Source organism: Gambusia affinis, linkage group LG19 (genome assembly GCF_019740435.1).
Source record: "Gambusia affinis linkage group LG19, SWU_Gaff_1.0, whole genome shotgun sequence".
Classification (NCBI taxonomy): domain Eukaryota; kingdom Metazoa; phylum Chordata; class Actinopteri; order Cyprinodontiformes; family Poeciliidae; genus Gambusia; species Gambusia affinis.
Window position 1 is genome coordinate 17,438,079 of NC_057886.1, and position 16,132 is coordinate 17,454,210.

Consider the following 16,132-nt stretch of genomic DNA (forward strand, 5'->3'; position numbering starts at 1 on the left):
CTAGCAACATATTATAAAAATGCTTAAAGAATAATATGTTGCATTGTTTTTTTTGTTTTTACAGTTTTACCTTTAAATGAAAAGCTGTTTCTTCCCTCGGCTCTAAACTAAAATAGTCATAAACCACAACAGGAAGAACTGCAGAAAAACAAACAGACCATGAAGCAAAGAGTCCAAAACACCACTATAAGCTGTTAGACCAACATTTGTTATATAGGGTAGCGATTTATCTCAGTTTCTGTTTACAACCATGTCTATTTCTGTTTTACAGGTAACAACAGGGAACCTAGTTAATCGGAAAAACAAAGAGACAAAACAGAAACAATGATAAGCAAGAAAGGGTATTCCAGAAATGAAGACCGACAGCATTTTCTTTATTCAGTCATGTGAAAAAAGTATTTGCTGAGATAATAACAGGGATTAGCTGTAAACCGTTGAGGGTGTGGGACTTGTGCCGAGAGCATACAATGGAAATATGATTCATCAAATACATCAATTAGAGAAGAGAGCAGAAAAAGGTGCTCATAGTGACAGATATTTTGCAAGTTTGCATGCCACAGGGATGTAAAACTTGAAAGTTGATGGAGTGATTATACAACTGACATTGACCTTTCAGTGGTGTGTTCTCATAGTTATCTGAGGGAAGAGTCATTAAATTTTACTACAGCTTCTCTTAGAAAGAAGGATTATGCAACCCAACAAGACAGGCAGCGAATCCTGGAATCTATCAATACTGATAGGGAACTTGGCCTCAAAATCCACACCTAAAGATGGAACACCTCAGTCACAGAACCCCAAATAAATTGGAGCATGGGAGGAAGTAGATCTGTTGAACATATGACATCACAGGAAATAGCTTTGGAAAACAAGAGGATGAGGCATATGTGATGGAAACATGCAAATAAGTTGATATATAATGTGTGCTGTTTTGTCTGAGAGGGACATTTTTTGTCCACTTACTTGCATGCTTGGGAACACAAAGCATGTTTTGTCTGGACGCTTAGTAACCGCATTCTCAGGGCGACATATAAACAGAGGTAACCAGGTGGGGGAACAGGAGTGCCACTGATTTCATCACTTTCTCCAGGATCACAGGAATGCACAGACATAGTCATTTGGTGGAAATGAAAACAAAAATAGAGCTCCCTGTGAGAAATACAATAGACAGTGACACCAATGCTAATGCCCTGTTGAGTTTAATGCTGACTCCTCTTTGTGCCTTTTGAGGTAAATTCCAGGATGAATCAGTCACCTCAGATGCATTCCATCCAGCACTTTGCCTGACCACATCCCAGGTGTGGTCCTGGTGCCTGAATTGTTGGCATACTCCTCCTGCACCTGGAGCATAAAACAAAAACACAAACATGGAAAGAAGCTTGGACGCCATTTTGGGACAACATTTTTAAGATGCATGTTTATAGTGTTTTGCTGAAAATTTGAGCGTCATGTCTTTCTTCTGTGCAATCGAACTTTCTCAGATATGACGCAGTAAATCCTCATTGATTATATCAAAGTTTGAATATCAACATTTTTTGGGGTATGTTATCTCAAAAAAGTTGCAGATGGTACTAATTTTTGATACACAGCTCAGATACATTAGTGCTCATCATCAAAACAAAACTCCTCTCTATGTGGGGCGAACTGCGAGTGGAATGCAAAAGCACTGATTGTCTCTTCCAAACGCCTGCATGAGCAGAAGTAATGATATAAAAGCTCTTGGTTAAACCCAGGGTAAGTCTGTTCCCTGACAGACAGATTTGATTAATTAAAAGCCAGGAGAGAAGGGCCTGGATGTCCAAAGTAAAAAAAGTGAAAAAAGTTGATTTAAGGGACATTTCCCATGACATAACCCTTGCTATTTCCTGGAGCACTGAGGCTTCATATACAAACATGTCTGGGTGACTGCCAAACCAAAAGGTCAACCAGTAACCCTCAGGGTTGCAGCTGACGTCAAAGCTCACGTCTATCATAGCGCCTTAAACCTACATTGAGCTCATATATCAAAATTTTTTGCAGATGTAAGTATAAAAAAAACAACATCTTATTCTGAAGGGACAAGAGTGAACTGTGGCTTTAGAGTGGAATGAAAGTGTCTTAGACATTGTGGTCCCACAGCAAGAATGCAAGGTTCTTCATGTTAAACGCTGATAAATATCTGCTTTATTTACAAGCAAACTTGTATAAATCACACTATACAAGTGTGAACCATTCAACCATGGTTCAAATGGTTGAATTTGAACCATTTAACACTTCTCTAGTGTTTAAATGAAAATGTTTCCTTTTACTTTCCATCAAAAGAAATCCAAGCATTCCTTTCATTGTTAAAAGAAACCTTTTTAAAAAATCTATTTTCTTAAGTTGCCCTGCTTTAAATTTTAAAAATTATCTGAAATGTTTTTGTGAGAAAAAAGTAAATGAGAAGTAAAGGTGCTATTACCACATATCACACATACCACAGTGAGTGGTATGTTTGCTAAGATACCAACTTGTTTTGTTGTCATAGAAATAGATACCACGATGAAAGCACATATACACATGAACCCTACCTTATCGGGCGGCCATATTTTTACAGTAACAAAGCAAGTCATGCAAACAGAAAGGAATGCAATTGATCAGTGACATGCTGTTGTAGCATGAACATTTTGTTTCTATTTTCCAGTCAGAAAATACAAACAAAACATCAGAAAAGAATTAGAAACACATAATATTTTCATGGTCAGTAAAAGCCAGCATCTTCATGCCATTCTTGATGTGATCGACTGAAACATGTTTGCTGCTTTTCAGCATTCCAGTTAGGAGAAAGCTGCTCTCCATCCTCATACCAGCATCCCAGCAATTGTCACAAAATGACGTCAGAAAAATTGTTCTCATCAGGTACAAAAGGTGGATTTAGAATTTAAAGTCCTATGAGAGAATTTTGTTCATAGGAAAAAACAAGTCATTAACCAAAAACGTTCATCAACATTTGTCAGGTATGGCGTGACATTTAACTTCACCACATGCACCGCAGCATGTCTGGAGTTGTTTCACTTCTGCTCATTTCTTTCACACGGTACATCCTGTTGAGCACATCTGCATCTGTTGTCTCACTACAGTATAGATCTGATTCTGTGTGTGCATGCATTCATGCATCTGTTCTTTCATCACATTAGCATAAAAACACACAGATTTCATGCTGCTGCAGAGCATTTTGGTTCTAGTACTGAACTATTTGCAAAGTGGTTTCAATGTGGTAGTTTTCTGCATCAAATGTCTAAAATGAGACTCACATTTTCTTTCCTTTTTATTCTGAAAAATGCCACAAAGACATGTGGCGGTGCACGTGGGATAATGGAATAACTTTCCTCTCTCTTCTGCTCTCATTTCACAGCTGTAAGATTTTCAATAGTCTGCTTGCCCTTGTGATGTGGGTTAGTCTTGCCAGAGAGTAATTTTAATGTTTTTTCTGGGTCACTGTGCACTTCCAGTGGACCTCTCGGTAATTATTGGGCCTCAGAGACACTGTGGGTCATGTACAGCAAAAATCTTCCCAAACTGCCCATGCTTTCACTAGACTGCCAGAATGGATCTAAGGCCAAACGACTGAGATTGGATTGATTTTGTGCAGAGGTAAAAGTGACTGAATATTACACAAAGCTGATCAGATAACCATCTTCTGTTCCCTTACTCACCTATCAACTCACCTTCATCATTTTTCAGTAACACAATCTTCTCATGTACAACTTCAACATGAGTTATAGAGAAGTAACTTCATATTCCAGAACAATTGGCCTCTGTAGGTCAAGTGGACACCCCCACTTCTCCCATTTTGCAAGATAGAACATCTAAAACCTTCTAAGGTCAGTCAGTTCAAAAGCTTAAAACAATGCAAGGGAGTTGCAGAAATTTCAGAGAGGCTCAAGGCTCACTGTTATCTGTCCTGCAGACTCCGGGACAGCAGCCAAACTGATGCCATCTCAAGAAGAGGAACGCAACAAAATGGCAGGAAATTCCTACTTGGTTTGCTCCCATAAGAAAAAGAAATTCTTTTCAAAAGTGGCTGCCGAGCAGTAAGTATGCAAGTTGTTCTTAAAAACAAAACAATTACTGCAGCATTGTCATGTAACAATGACCAGAATGGAACTGTTCACAGAACCAGGAAACATATCCAGCTTAGTCTGAACTTAAAAAGGAAAAAACTTTTTCTGCAAGGGGAGCAAGCTTTTTATTTAACATTTTGTTTTGTGTAAGGATTTGCTGTCACAGTCATGCAAAACAAAGCCTAGGGAAATAATAGAGATCTATAGCTTGTACAAGAGGCCACCTAGTGGTAACTGATCTATATGCACATCAAGAGATTTCTTTTTAATTACTTGATTAAATTAATTAAAAGCAATGAGGGATCTGTTTGATCCTGAGCTGCTGGTAGCACTTTGAATGTAAAAAAGTTTAATCTTCAAGTCATTCATTAGATAAAGCATTTCTTGTTGGTTTTTTCAATGTAACCTTTTTCCCAATGACCTAGAGAAGTCGTATATGCTCATTGGGTTAAATTTGCACTTGCTAAAGCTATTACTATACAGTTAATATGTAAAACTGTCATACATTAAATATGTTTTAAGGACTACTCTATAAAACAAGAAATGACAACAACAGTCAAGCAAACCTGTGCTAAACATGTAATACTCATCAATGGTAGATCTGCAAACCAGAGAGCTTCTCTTTACTACAGTGTCAGGATAAAACCTTTTAGTCCCTCTATTATTGTCTTTATATCAATAAAACATAGCTTATTTGCTATAAGAGTGCTGTTATGAACTTATGCTGCCATCTGGTGTCTACAGTGGCAACACTGAAACTATGACTGTGTTAATACAACTGTTTTAAATATTTAAAGTTCAGACCACTATAATCTCGTACTCTTGTTATTGTTATTGATATGGCCAGAAATTTTAGCAAGGCACATAAAAAAACAAAGTTCAGTTTCCCACACATCTCCCTCCAAATAACAAAACAAGCCAAAATCACAAGGACATGAGATTTAATGAAAGAACTCCAGGTGGTTGATAACGTGTGGCCTTGTGATGGTCTGAGAAGAGTTTTCATCAGTCCCCATCACATTGCTTGTCTCATTTTGATCGTCTGTACTTTGCTGCAGTTCTGTCTTTTCAACCAGGACATTTTAAGACACCAGCATGTCGATGGAGAAGAAGGTTGTGTTGATCACAGGATGCTCATCTGGGATTGGACTCAGCTTGGCTGTTCGATTGGCCTCTGACACCAGCAAAGTGTTCAAAGGTAACCACAACTGACATCTTTCGGTCATGATCTCGAGAGGTTTTTACATAAGAATAACTCAAAATGGAGCCAGGCATTTTGCAACTGGATAGCAATAAATAACTTGTCATTTTGTCAGGTTTGATGGTCATGTTTTTTGCCGATCCCTCACTTTTCTATGCAGTTATTTTATTTAAAACAAAAACATGGGTGTTGCATTTTCTTTAGTGTATGCCACAATGAGGAACCTGGCCAAGAAAGAACGACTTTTAGACTGTGTAAAAGGTCTGCACCAGGATACGTTGGAAATACTTCAAATGGATGTGACTGATAGACAATCCATCCTGACAGCACGAGACAAAGTTGTGGAAAAACGGGTGGACATTCTGGGTTTGTTCCCGTGGCTGTCTGATCTCCTACAGTTTGGATTGCTTTCAATTTGCACATAATTGCCTTGTATTCTTCATTTACAGTGTGTAACGCCGGTGTGGGTTTGATGGGACCCCTGGAGGTTCAGTCCTTAGACTCAATGAGGCATATTCTGGAGGTCAACCTTCTTGGCACCATCCAGACCATGCAGGTGTTCTTGTCAGGGATGAAAGCTCAAGGTCAGGGCCGGATTCTGGTCACGGGCAGCACTGGAGGGCTTCATGGTGAGATAATCAACTAAGAAAGGGATTACGACTGTCAAGTTATTTCAATTTTTGTTAGCTTATGCTTAACATTTTTAAAATAACGCATTCTAATCCCCTCACAGGTCTTCCTTTTAATGAGGTGTACTGTGCCAGTAAGTTTGCAATTGAAGGCGCATGTGAGAGTCTGGCTGTCCTCCTGCAACGCTTTAACATACAGTGAGTTTTAATGCCCACATCACCATTCCTGACAGAAATACTGAAAATAAAAAATACATTGTTCAATAACCGTAAACTTACATAAGGACAATCTGAGTTGTATATTTTTGCTTCTTTTTTCCAGACTCAGTCTCATTGAGTGTGGTCCAGTCAACAGTGACTTCTTGATTAACCTGCAGAAGGCAGAGCTCGGGGATTCATCCCTGCAACAGGTTGATGGACAGACGCTCAGTCTGTATGAAAAATACCTGCAACACTGCAGCATGGTTTTCCAAAATGCTGCACAGGACACTGAAGATATTGTTGAGGTGTGCAGTTTTTCTCATTAACACATCTAAAAAGCTAAAGATGCCATAACATATGCTCAGTTGGACCTATATGTATGATTGTTATAAGGATGGTTTTGACATAAAAAGGATGTTACAGTGAAGAAATGTTAGAGTTTTCTTAAAAAAACTTTGAAAGTGTGGCTCACTGAAATTTTTTTCTCTCCTGACTGCTGTGAGCAATTTTTCCAGCAGCCAAGAAAGAAGCTAAAGATCACTCACAATCAAACACCTATGTTATTACATAGGAAATAAACATGATTTACAACAACAAATGTTAAACAAGACCGACACATCAGAAAAGCCAAACAAGACATTGTGAAATAAATTACATGGTGTGAAACTCCAATAAAATTAAATCACATCACACAGCCACACCATAAAATTGTACTATAAAAGTCTCATTTGGCGTTTAAAATAACTTTTAAATCTGGTGGCTCGTGTTCCGATGGAGATGTAACATTTCCCAAGAGGCACAAATGTGAAACAGTTGTTCCCTGATTGAGAACTGCTCTTAATCATGTTTGTGCCTCTCTGCTTGCATCTTGTCATTCAGCCAAGATAGCAGTGTCTTTATAATATTCTATGCGTATTTAATGTCTTTCACTCACTATCCACACATTAAAAATTCCTCTTTAATAAACTTAGAATCTTATATAGAATCCTAAAACTACACACACCTATCTTTTTTTTCTTCTCGCAAATGCTGTCTGCCCACCTTTCTGGCTCCAATCAGCAGCATTGTTACTCTTCAAAGATTTTGACAAGATTTTTAAATTCTTGAAAACAGACAAGAGCTACATCCTTTTCTCTAAACCCTCCTAAGTTCCTGCAGTGTAAAGATATAATGAGCTTCACATAAAGAAATTGAATACCTTTCATGTTATACAAACTATTGAAGAAAATGTACGTTTTATATTTCCAATAAGAGTATGTTTTTTAAAAAATGTAGAAGTTTATAAAATGAATATTAAAATCTGATTTAAACCCAGTAGACCTAAAACAATGCAAAACAAAGGAAGGTCAATGAAAAAATGAAACAATAAAACCCTTGCATTTCACCCACATCAGATTTAGTAGGACTCTTATAAAACACAATGCATTTTCTTCACAACAGATGAAACATTCTTAGTTGCAGGTTAGACTAAGAACAATTGAGTTCTTTAAAAGGAACGTTGCTGTTGAATTTTATAAATAATTCAGTAAAAACCTCTTCACTTGCAGTTGTGTAACGAGGACTTATGTATTCCTCATGTCTTTGTTTTTCTTTTCCTCTAGGTATTTCTTGATGCCATCCATTCCACCAGTCCTGCATTCAGATACTTCACCAACAGCGTCATGCCACCTGTTACCAAGCTGAAGGTCCCAGAACCAGATGGAATGGAATACATCAAAGCTATGAGCAAGATCATTTTTGCAGATGAGGACCAATAACTGCAGAAATGTTGCTTTTTCATTCAAGCAACCACTTTATCTGCAAACTTTGGCCTAAATGAAAAGAATAGTGTTTGTTTTTTCTAATTTTAGCTTCTGGGGCAAAGGTGATGAAGTGAGTTTTGTAAGAGGAGTTTGCAAAAAAAAAAAATGCAACTCCACATTCTATATTTGTCTGAGAGTTATTGCTTGTGGAGTAATATTTGATAAGGATTACATATATTGTTTTAAGTCTTTCCACAACCTTTACATTAGTTTATTTCAACAAAGCTTTTATCTTACATTCCATATTTTCTCTGGGATTGCAGTGCTTCATGCTAGGCTCTTGCATTAGATTGTTGAAACTGAAAATTTTCTAAAAATGTACCCATGTAACTCTAGTTTGCTATTTTTAACGCATGGGGGAAAAAAACTGTCTCATCTTAAAGCAAGAGGCAAAAACTGGCTGAATGGTGGTCTATGTAAAGACCCAAAACCTGGAATAATTATTGTGTGTCATGTTATATTAATATTCACACATACATACAAAATTATACATGTATGTATATGTGTATTTGCATGTGTGCATTTTGCAGTTTTTACTTATAAAAGAAAAAGTTATCTAAGTCAAACTGATCCTAAAGTGAAAAGCAATAACAGTTTTTTTAAATGCAAATATGGGGGCAAAGTTTCAAAGAAACAGACAGCATTGCATCACTGCATCATGAGATGTTCAGTGTACTCAGTGAAAGGCGCGTGACAAGACGTCAGCCAAAGCAAACACAATACAAAGAAATCCAATTGAACTTTTAATCAAAGATATATGAAACAAAGGATTCCTGGAAGTCTTTTCTCTTTCAGCAAGAATCGAACAGGGTTAGAAGTCAAAAAATGTTTACAAACATTTGTCTAATTTGAATTTTACTAATTTTAAGTTACATTTGAACAAACTGCTGAGACATTAAATTGTTGCACAAGGTTTCATGGATCAAAGTCTCAGCAGACAGTCGTTGACTCTGTAATGTTTAATTCAGTCAGGGGATTAGCCTGTCCTCTTCTGACATGAGACAGGTTATCTTGTCTGTACATCTACGTCTTGCGTATCTGACCTATTTTTTGACATGCCTGACTGAGACTCTCAAATCCTTTCCTGATTAGGTGCTCTAATTCCTTTCTGAGGATCCTTTTTTTTTTGGATCCAACAGCAACAAGTTTGGCCATGTTAGCTCACAACCCTTTAAGATAAAAGCACAGACATGTGAGCACTTTAAAATGCAATGTATTATGTGGATCTGTAATTCTGGGATTTAAGGGTGCTGCAAGTACAAATAATTTTTCACATTCGGTCTGGAGAGATGACTTGACAACATTTTTTTCAAGATATTTTAAATAAATCAAATGCTTGCCTGCTACCTTATTTTTTTATTTTTTTGTCTGGTTTAATTATTACTCCAGTCAGTTTTGTGACCTTTACTGCTGCGTCATATGAGAGTTCAGGTTCATCGTGTACAGGTCATTGACCTGCTGGACTTTCATTCTGTCCTGAGTGGAAAATTCTTTAAATGCCATTCATACACTGGATGCCAAACACCATGTGATTTAGGTGCAATTCACTCTTTCTTGTTTTGTCTTTTATAGGATTTAGGTAATTATGTACGTACATTAAAGGCAAACAGATGAGTTGTTGATCCTTACTATTAGACTATTGCTACAAATGTCCTGAATTAATCTTATTTCAAAACTCTTTACCCCTAACAGTTTTGCATCTGAACTGAGGTATTTAGTGACAAAATTAATTTTATATCCAGGCCCGGATATTGGTTGGTTGAGTTTGGAAGAGGACATTTCAAAAATGGTTTTGTCACATTCTGTTTCATTACATTGTTTATCCAATCTCAATAATAGCTTACCACTACCATAGGCAGGGACAGTAAAATCACAGTGTATTGTATAGGTTCATAGTGCCAGCTGATTGGATAAGTGTCAAAATATGAAAAAATGAACCAGTTTTTGTATCCTTTGCTGGTACATTCAAGTTTTGTTATCTCGAAGATGGTTTAATTCAAGCAAATTAAAGTTTTTGACTATTTAAACAGCTTTTATTTCAGTTCAAAATGTTCTACTATAAATTAAAAATCAAAAATCAGACAATCTAATTAGCAGACCAACCATGCATAGATTATATTCATAACTGCACAACATTCAAACAAACAAACAAAAAATATTATTTTGCCAGGATTCCTAGGGTAAACATTTTTTTTTATTTTTTTCTTCTCTTTTTTCAGTAAATTACTCATACATATGTATTCAAAGATAAAGTTCATCTTAGACAGTCTTTTATATTGAGCTGCAAAAATATTGAAATTGTGATATATAACTACTTTTGGAATTTCTGTGCATATCCACCTTTTTAAAATGTATCATTTAAAATCCACCCATGCGTATTCTGATTGGTCAACACCGGTGAAAGAGCGCGTTACGTAAGATATTTCCTTATTTGGTGGCATCGACACGCCCCGTTTGTGAATATAAATCCAGCTGCTGGCATGGTTTTACCGGTTAGTTTGTAAAACGAGGTTTTTGATGGAAAAATACAGAATGACCAGAAGAACGACTTCTCTGCTGTTCAAGGCGCTGGTGGATATGAAGGACGGCACACTTTTAAAGGCTGTTCGTGGAAACAGCAGAAGAGCACACTTTAGGTGGGTCCGACTCGAGATGCCCTTACATCAGTCTGTTCACTCTTCTCCTCCTAAGCATTAATTTTCTTTTAGTGATTTTGCTTAATCACCTTAAAGTTGTTCCTTAATTAAATAGAAAGCGCATGAAGGAGCTTAAATAACCTTTTCTTTGATTAATTCAAAGCGTACATTTGGCATGTTCACAATTTAGCAGATTATAAGTAAAGACAGTTTTTTCAGTTTGTTATTTACTCTGTTGAATAAATGAAATAAGTAAATATCCTCTAAGGAGTTATTCTGAAGTATTAGCCACAGACTTAACGTGAATGTGCTCAGAAATGCATGTTTTCTTCCACTTTAGACAGTTGGGATCTTGTGGGATCCTGACAGAAAGGAGAGCCAGCCTTCAGCTCAGCCCTGCCACCCCTACGTTGACAACTAGGCGCACCTTCATCAACCTGGCTGCTCCCATCAATACCCGCAGGATGGAGTACACGGAGAGCAGGATATTGGAGTGAGTACCAGTTTAAACAGAAATGATCATAGAACTAGTAAAAAAAACAATAATCTTTTTGACGCTACCATCTATTTTTTGTAACTATATCAAAACCATGAAACATTCAAAAAGAAAGAGATTTAAATTAATTAGCTAATTTGCTATGTAATTGTGCATCCAGGTACACTCCAGAAGAGATGTACAAGGTGGTGGCCAACGTAGAGGAGTACAAGTATTTTGTTCCCTGGTGCAAGAAGTCTCGAATCCTGAAGGGACCGAAGGGAAACATCCGAGCAGAGCTTGAAATTGGTTTCCCTCCCATCACCGAGCGATATACATCTGAGCTCACTTTTGTTCCCAACCACCAAGTTAGAGTAAGTCCTTAGACTGACTGGTATTTTTATAGTTAAAAATATTTTTAAATGTTCAATAATTTATGGTTATAATGCAAAATGCTTCTTTTTAGTAATTCTCATGAGTGTTGTGATTAGCTTGTTGACTTTTAGCATTTACACATTGCTTATGTCCAAATCAGGCGGTGTGCTCTGATGGATCACTCTTCAGCCATCTTGAAACGGTGTGGAGGTTTGCCCCGGGAGCCAAAGACCTCCCAGGCTCCAGCAAAGTGGATTTCTTTGTAAGTACCTTTCTGTGAACGAGATAATTCTTCTTCTTTGCGAGTTAAGCAAAGACCAGAAAATCACCATACTGGCTAAAATATTTAAAAGGGCTAGGATATTGATTTAAAGGGAAGAACTTAAGAGATCAGACTCTATTCCTTGGAGTCTTACTTTTGATCAATTCTTTCCGTACTGTTGTCAAAGGATTTCTGGCTGAGAGGAAGTGTTAAATGAAATCTCATTATGCTCTAAATTTAGTGTAGTGCACCGTGCTGGTGTTGTGTAAGAATGCGGCAGCAGTAAATGCAGCGTATTAAGGAGCTGCTGCCAGGAGTTTAACCTCAATGTTGGCACAGATTACACCAAGATTAACCAGAATATAGTTCAATTTCAGCCCAACGTGTTAAGCATAGAGAATCCTTGGCTTCTGATACTCTTGAACTTCTGAAGCCTAAATATCATTCAAAGATGCCAAGGATGCAGACTTTTGTGATCATTTGTAATTTTTAACTCTTGAACATTTGGATTTTTCTGTCTCCTGCAGGTGTCCTTTGAGTTCAAGTCTCTGCTGCATTCTCAGCTGGCCTCCGTGTTCTTCGACGAAGTTGTAAAGCAAATGGTCAGTGCCTTCGAGTTCCATGCAGCGACTCTTTACAGAAACAAGCCAGTCGCTTCCTTGAGGAGTCATGCAGCTATAAGCAGCCACCTCTGACCTCTGCAGTGTCCTTATCCTCCCGGGCTATTGCCAAAACCAAGCCATCGTGCTGCTTTCACTACGGTCAATACTTGACTCTCATCTGAGACCAGTTCTCCTGTTTGCACTGACCTATATATTTTACTGTAAATTAAACATACTCAAACTGTATTTATTTTGAGCCAAATTAAAATTTCTGTACATATTTATTTATTTTACTGACAGTAATAATACATCAAATAAAAGTTTTTGTTAAATGAAAGTGCTTTGAGATCTGATTCTGATTTCTTGTAGTGTAACTAAAACTCTGTTTGTTGTCCAGTGACCAATCAAAGCGTGATGCCAGGAAAGAAACAAAGGTCAGGTTATCATATTTGTAATCTTTATCATTTAACTAAGCATTCAAAGAAAAGGCGAAAACATCTGCTTACGGGAATAGTTGCACAATGACCCCAGGGGTGCTGTTGACCTCTCTCTCCCAACTAATTAGTATTTGAACACAAAGATATCCATACATGGTAAAAGGTTGGGTTTTGTTTTCAGAAATATTCTCAAAAAATGTGTCTAGTACTTTTTTTCTGTCTACCTTGGGTTTTAAAGTGGAAAAAACCTGACATTTAGACCTTATAACAAGAACCATATATTAAGACATACTACAGACTCTCCAGCACAATAATTTGACCTACTTCTTTGTAAATTACCTGGTGTGGTAGGAAAGTGTTAGAATTTTACTGGGGTTTTCCAAAAATCAGTCAACATAACCTCACAAACAAAGGCAGCAGTTCCAGGAGTTTTGTGAATCTGTAATGGTGCACTAGAGGGACCCAGAAATTCAGCCACGACACAGGAGTGAGCAGTAAATCTGATATTTATTAAAAGGCAGCTTAAACCGGGCACAGGATCGTCAGCTGCAGCACTGCGAAGGGGGGGCGAAAAGGAGAGGTTGATGACCGGAGAAATAGCAACAAAGGGGTCTGTTAGCGTATGTGTAAAGGGAAACACTAACCTGGCGTTCAGTAAATGTGGGGATCGGCTGAGGAACAAGGAGTGGAGCAGATGCTGTGCTGACGCAGAGCTCGGGACGAAGTGCCTGGGGAGGGAAGCGCTGATGCAGGGCAGCGTGCCAACTTGTGGGGGAAGCAGAAGAACCAAATCCAGATCCTGAATCCTAGTCAGACGGGCGGAGGTCATACACGATCGGGGCAGAGAACAGAATCCGTGGGAGTGGGCGAGAGCGGAGTTACAGCAACAGGCGTGGGTCGAGATCCAGAACGGCAATCAGTAATAGTCCGACAAGGGCGAGGCAAAAGGGACAGGTCCGAGGAACAAGGCGTGGTCGTGATAAGGGCGAGGTAGGAGTGCTGGAAAACTACTTGCTGAAAGCGTTCGATAATCTGGCAGCGTGGTTCTTCTTCTTCTTCTTCTTCTTTTCTATTATGGCGGGTCGCAATCAACTTTAAGGTGCATACCGCCACCTACTGTACACGAGTGTGTAGCAACAGTATTCTACATCAGTCATATTCTATTTTTTAATTTTGTGTTTTGAAGAAAAATAAATAACGCTTTTCTTATCATACAAATATCCATTATATTTCCATCATTTCCCAATATTCCTTTCAGACTCCATTCTTGATCTGTCTTTCCAACTATTCTTCTCAATTTCTCCCTTTCACGTTCATATGTTTTACAGTTCAGTAGTATATGTTCTACATTTTCTTTCTCTCCACATTTTTCGCATTTATCATTATTTTTCTTCCCTATTAAATATAAAGTATCATTTAAATATGTGTGCCCTACTCTCAATCTAGTCATTATTATTTCTTCCCTTCTATTTCTCTCCTTAACATTTCTACTAAATATTGACTTCTGTATTTTATATAATTTCCTTCCTTTCTTATCTTCATTCCATCTTTTTTGCCATATTTCCATTTCTTTATTCTTAATAATTGATTTCCCTTCCCCTTTGCCAATAGGTATTTTAATCGTTATTGCCTGATCTAAAGCCCTTTTTGCTAATTTATCTGCCCTTTCATTGCCTTTTACACCTTGATGTGCTGGTACCCAACAGAACCAAACATCAATGCCACCTCTGTATAATCTAAATAAGCTATGTTGAATTTCTAGTACTAGATCTTTCCTATTGTTTCCTTCTCCTTGAATACTTTCTATGACTGCTTTGGAATCTGTGCAAATTACTACTCTGTCTGGACGCACCTCCTCTACCCACTGCAAACTGATGATAACTGCCACCATTTCTGCCGTGAATACAGATAGTTGATCAGATAATCTTTTAGATATGTCAATTTTAAACTCAGATATATAAATTCCTATTCCCACACATCCTTTTGAATTCTTAGAACCATCTGAATATATTTTAGCATAATTATAATATGAGTTTCTTAAGTATATATCGGTTTTTACCCCTATTTCTTTTAAATTCCAATCGTTTTTCATTTTAAGGAGTTTTATGTCTACGTTTACTGCCGGAAATATCCATGAAGGGCTAACGTTAATTGGATTAAATTGAGCTATTTCTTTATCTTCTAATTCATATATTTTAATCCATTTGTTTATGATCCATCCAAATCCATTACTATGGAACTTTGAGTATTCCCAACAATATTTTAATATTGTTGAATTTACATTTTCATCTTTTTTACTTTTTATTTTCATCCAGTATGTCAGAGCTAATTTTATTCTTCTTATTTCTAGTGGAATCTCTCCAGTCTCTACTAGAAGGGCATTAATAGGTGTCGTTTTCACTGCTCCTGTACATATACGTAAAGCCCTATTCTGTAAAGTATCTATTTTTTGTAATGTTGTTTTAGCTGCTACTCCATATATAAAACTACCGTAGTCTATTGTTGATCTCATGAGAGCCCTATATATGTTTAATAATGACTGTCTTGGCATCTTTGAATGATATTTAGGCTTCAGAAGTTCAAGAGTATCAGAAGCCAAGGATTCTCTATGCTTAACACGTTGGGCTGAAATTGAACTATATTCTGGTTAATCTTGGTGTAATCTGTGCCAACATTGAGGTTAAACTCCTGGCAGCAGCTCCTTAATACGCTGCATTTACTGCTGCCGCATTCTTACACAACACCAGCACGGTGCACTACACTAAATTTAGAGCATAATGAGATTTCATTTAACACTTCCTCTCAGCCAGAAATCCTTTGACAACAGTACGGAAAGAATTGATCAAAAGTAAGACTCCAAGGAATAGAGTCTGATCTCTTAAGTTCTTCCCTTTAAATCAATATCCTAGCCCTTTTAAATATTTTAGCCAGTATGGTGATTTTCTGGTCTTTGCTTAACTCACAAAGAAGAAGAATTATCTCGTTCACAGAAAGGTACTTACTGGCAGCGTGGTTGTGACTGAGGGAGGTTTAAGAAGGGAGACAATAGGAAGAAACACAGGTGCGAGGAATAACGAAAATGAGGGGCGTGACTTGGATTGGCTGAACAAGAAACACAGGGTCCAATGTAAACATCACAGAATCTGGCTTTTCCCGTTTTAAGCAACATCACATGCAGCCAGCAGCCATAAAAGGTTGGAGACATTTGAGGAGAGGAGCAGAAACTCAAAACCAACAAACATGAAGAAGATCTTTATTCTGATCCTAGCATTCGGATTCTGTCTTTCTGATCCTGGAACTGATGAGAATGACAGAATCTGTCAGGTTGCAGGCTCAGCTAGCTGCTGTAACATCTGCTCTCTCACATCTGTGACTCAAAAAGTGGGAGATTCACATCAACTTCCCCCTAAAAGGAGTAGTGGTCATGTGTAAG

The 16,132-nt window shown here is 37.6% G+C and overlaps 3 protein-coding genes across 5 annotated transcripts; 2 read left to right on the top strand and 1 right to left on the bottom strand.

Annotated features, from left to right (window-relative positions):
- Positions 1-396: 396 nt before the first annotated feature.
- On the bottom strand, positions 397-16,082 carry LOC122822558. Of its 2 annotated transcripts, none has more exons than XM_044101347.1 (2): positions 13,344-16,082; positions 397-1,338 (listed from the first exon to the last, which is right to left on the bottom strand). In XM_044101347.1, exon 1 carries the CDS (start codon positions 15,248-15,250, stop codon positions 13,853-13,855), a length of 1,398 nt encoding a protein of 465 aa, XP_043957282.1. In that variant the 5' UTR covers positions 15,251-16,082; the 3' UTR covers positions 397-1,338; positions 13,344-13,852. The 2 variants fall into 2 exon arrangements, with proteins under 2 accessions (XP_043957282.1, XP_043957281.1); XM_044101346.1 differs by lacking the exon at positions 397-1,338 and adding an exon at positions 13,158-13,253.
- hsd17b1 (hydroxysteroid (17-beta) dehydrogenase 1) lies at positions 3,919-9,263 on the top strand. 2 transcript variants are annotated; one of them, XM_044101349.1, is made up of 7 exons: positions 3,919-4,049; positions 5,138-5,277; positions 5,485-5,646; positions 5,730-5,909; positions 6,014-6,107; positions 6,232-6,415; positions 7,712-9,263. In XM_044101349.1, the coding sequence occupies exons 2-7, from the start codon at positions 5,175-5,177 to the stop codon at positions 7,865-7,867; spliced, it is 879 nt and encodes a 292-aa protein (XP_043957284.1). In that variant the 5' UTR covers positions 3,919-4,049; positions 5,138-5,174; the 3' UTR covers positions 7,868-9,263. The 2 variants fall into 2 exon arrangements, with proteins under 2 accessions (XP_043957284.1, XP_043957283.1); XM_044101348.1 differs by lacking the exon at positions 3,919-4,049 and having other exon boundaries at positions 5,075-5,277.
- si:ch73-141c7.1 (coenzyme Q-binding protein COQ10 homolog, mitochondrial) lies at positions 10,353-13,114 on the top strand. Its single transcript, XM_044101350.1, has 5 exons — positions 10,353-10,548; positions 10,889-11,041; positions 11,205-11,397; positions 11,559-11,660; positions 12,188-13,114. Exons 1-5 carry the CDS (start codon positions 10,430-10,432, stop codon positions 12,353-12,355), a joined length of 735 nt encoding a protein of 244 aa, XP_043957285.1. The 5' UTR covers positions 10,353-10,429; the 3' UTR covers positions 12,356-13,114.
- Positions 16,083-16,132: the final 50 nt, after the last annotated feature.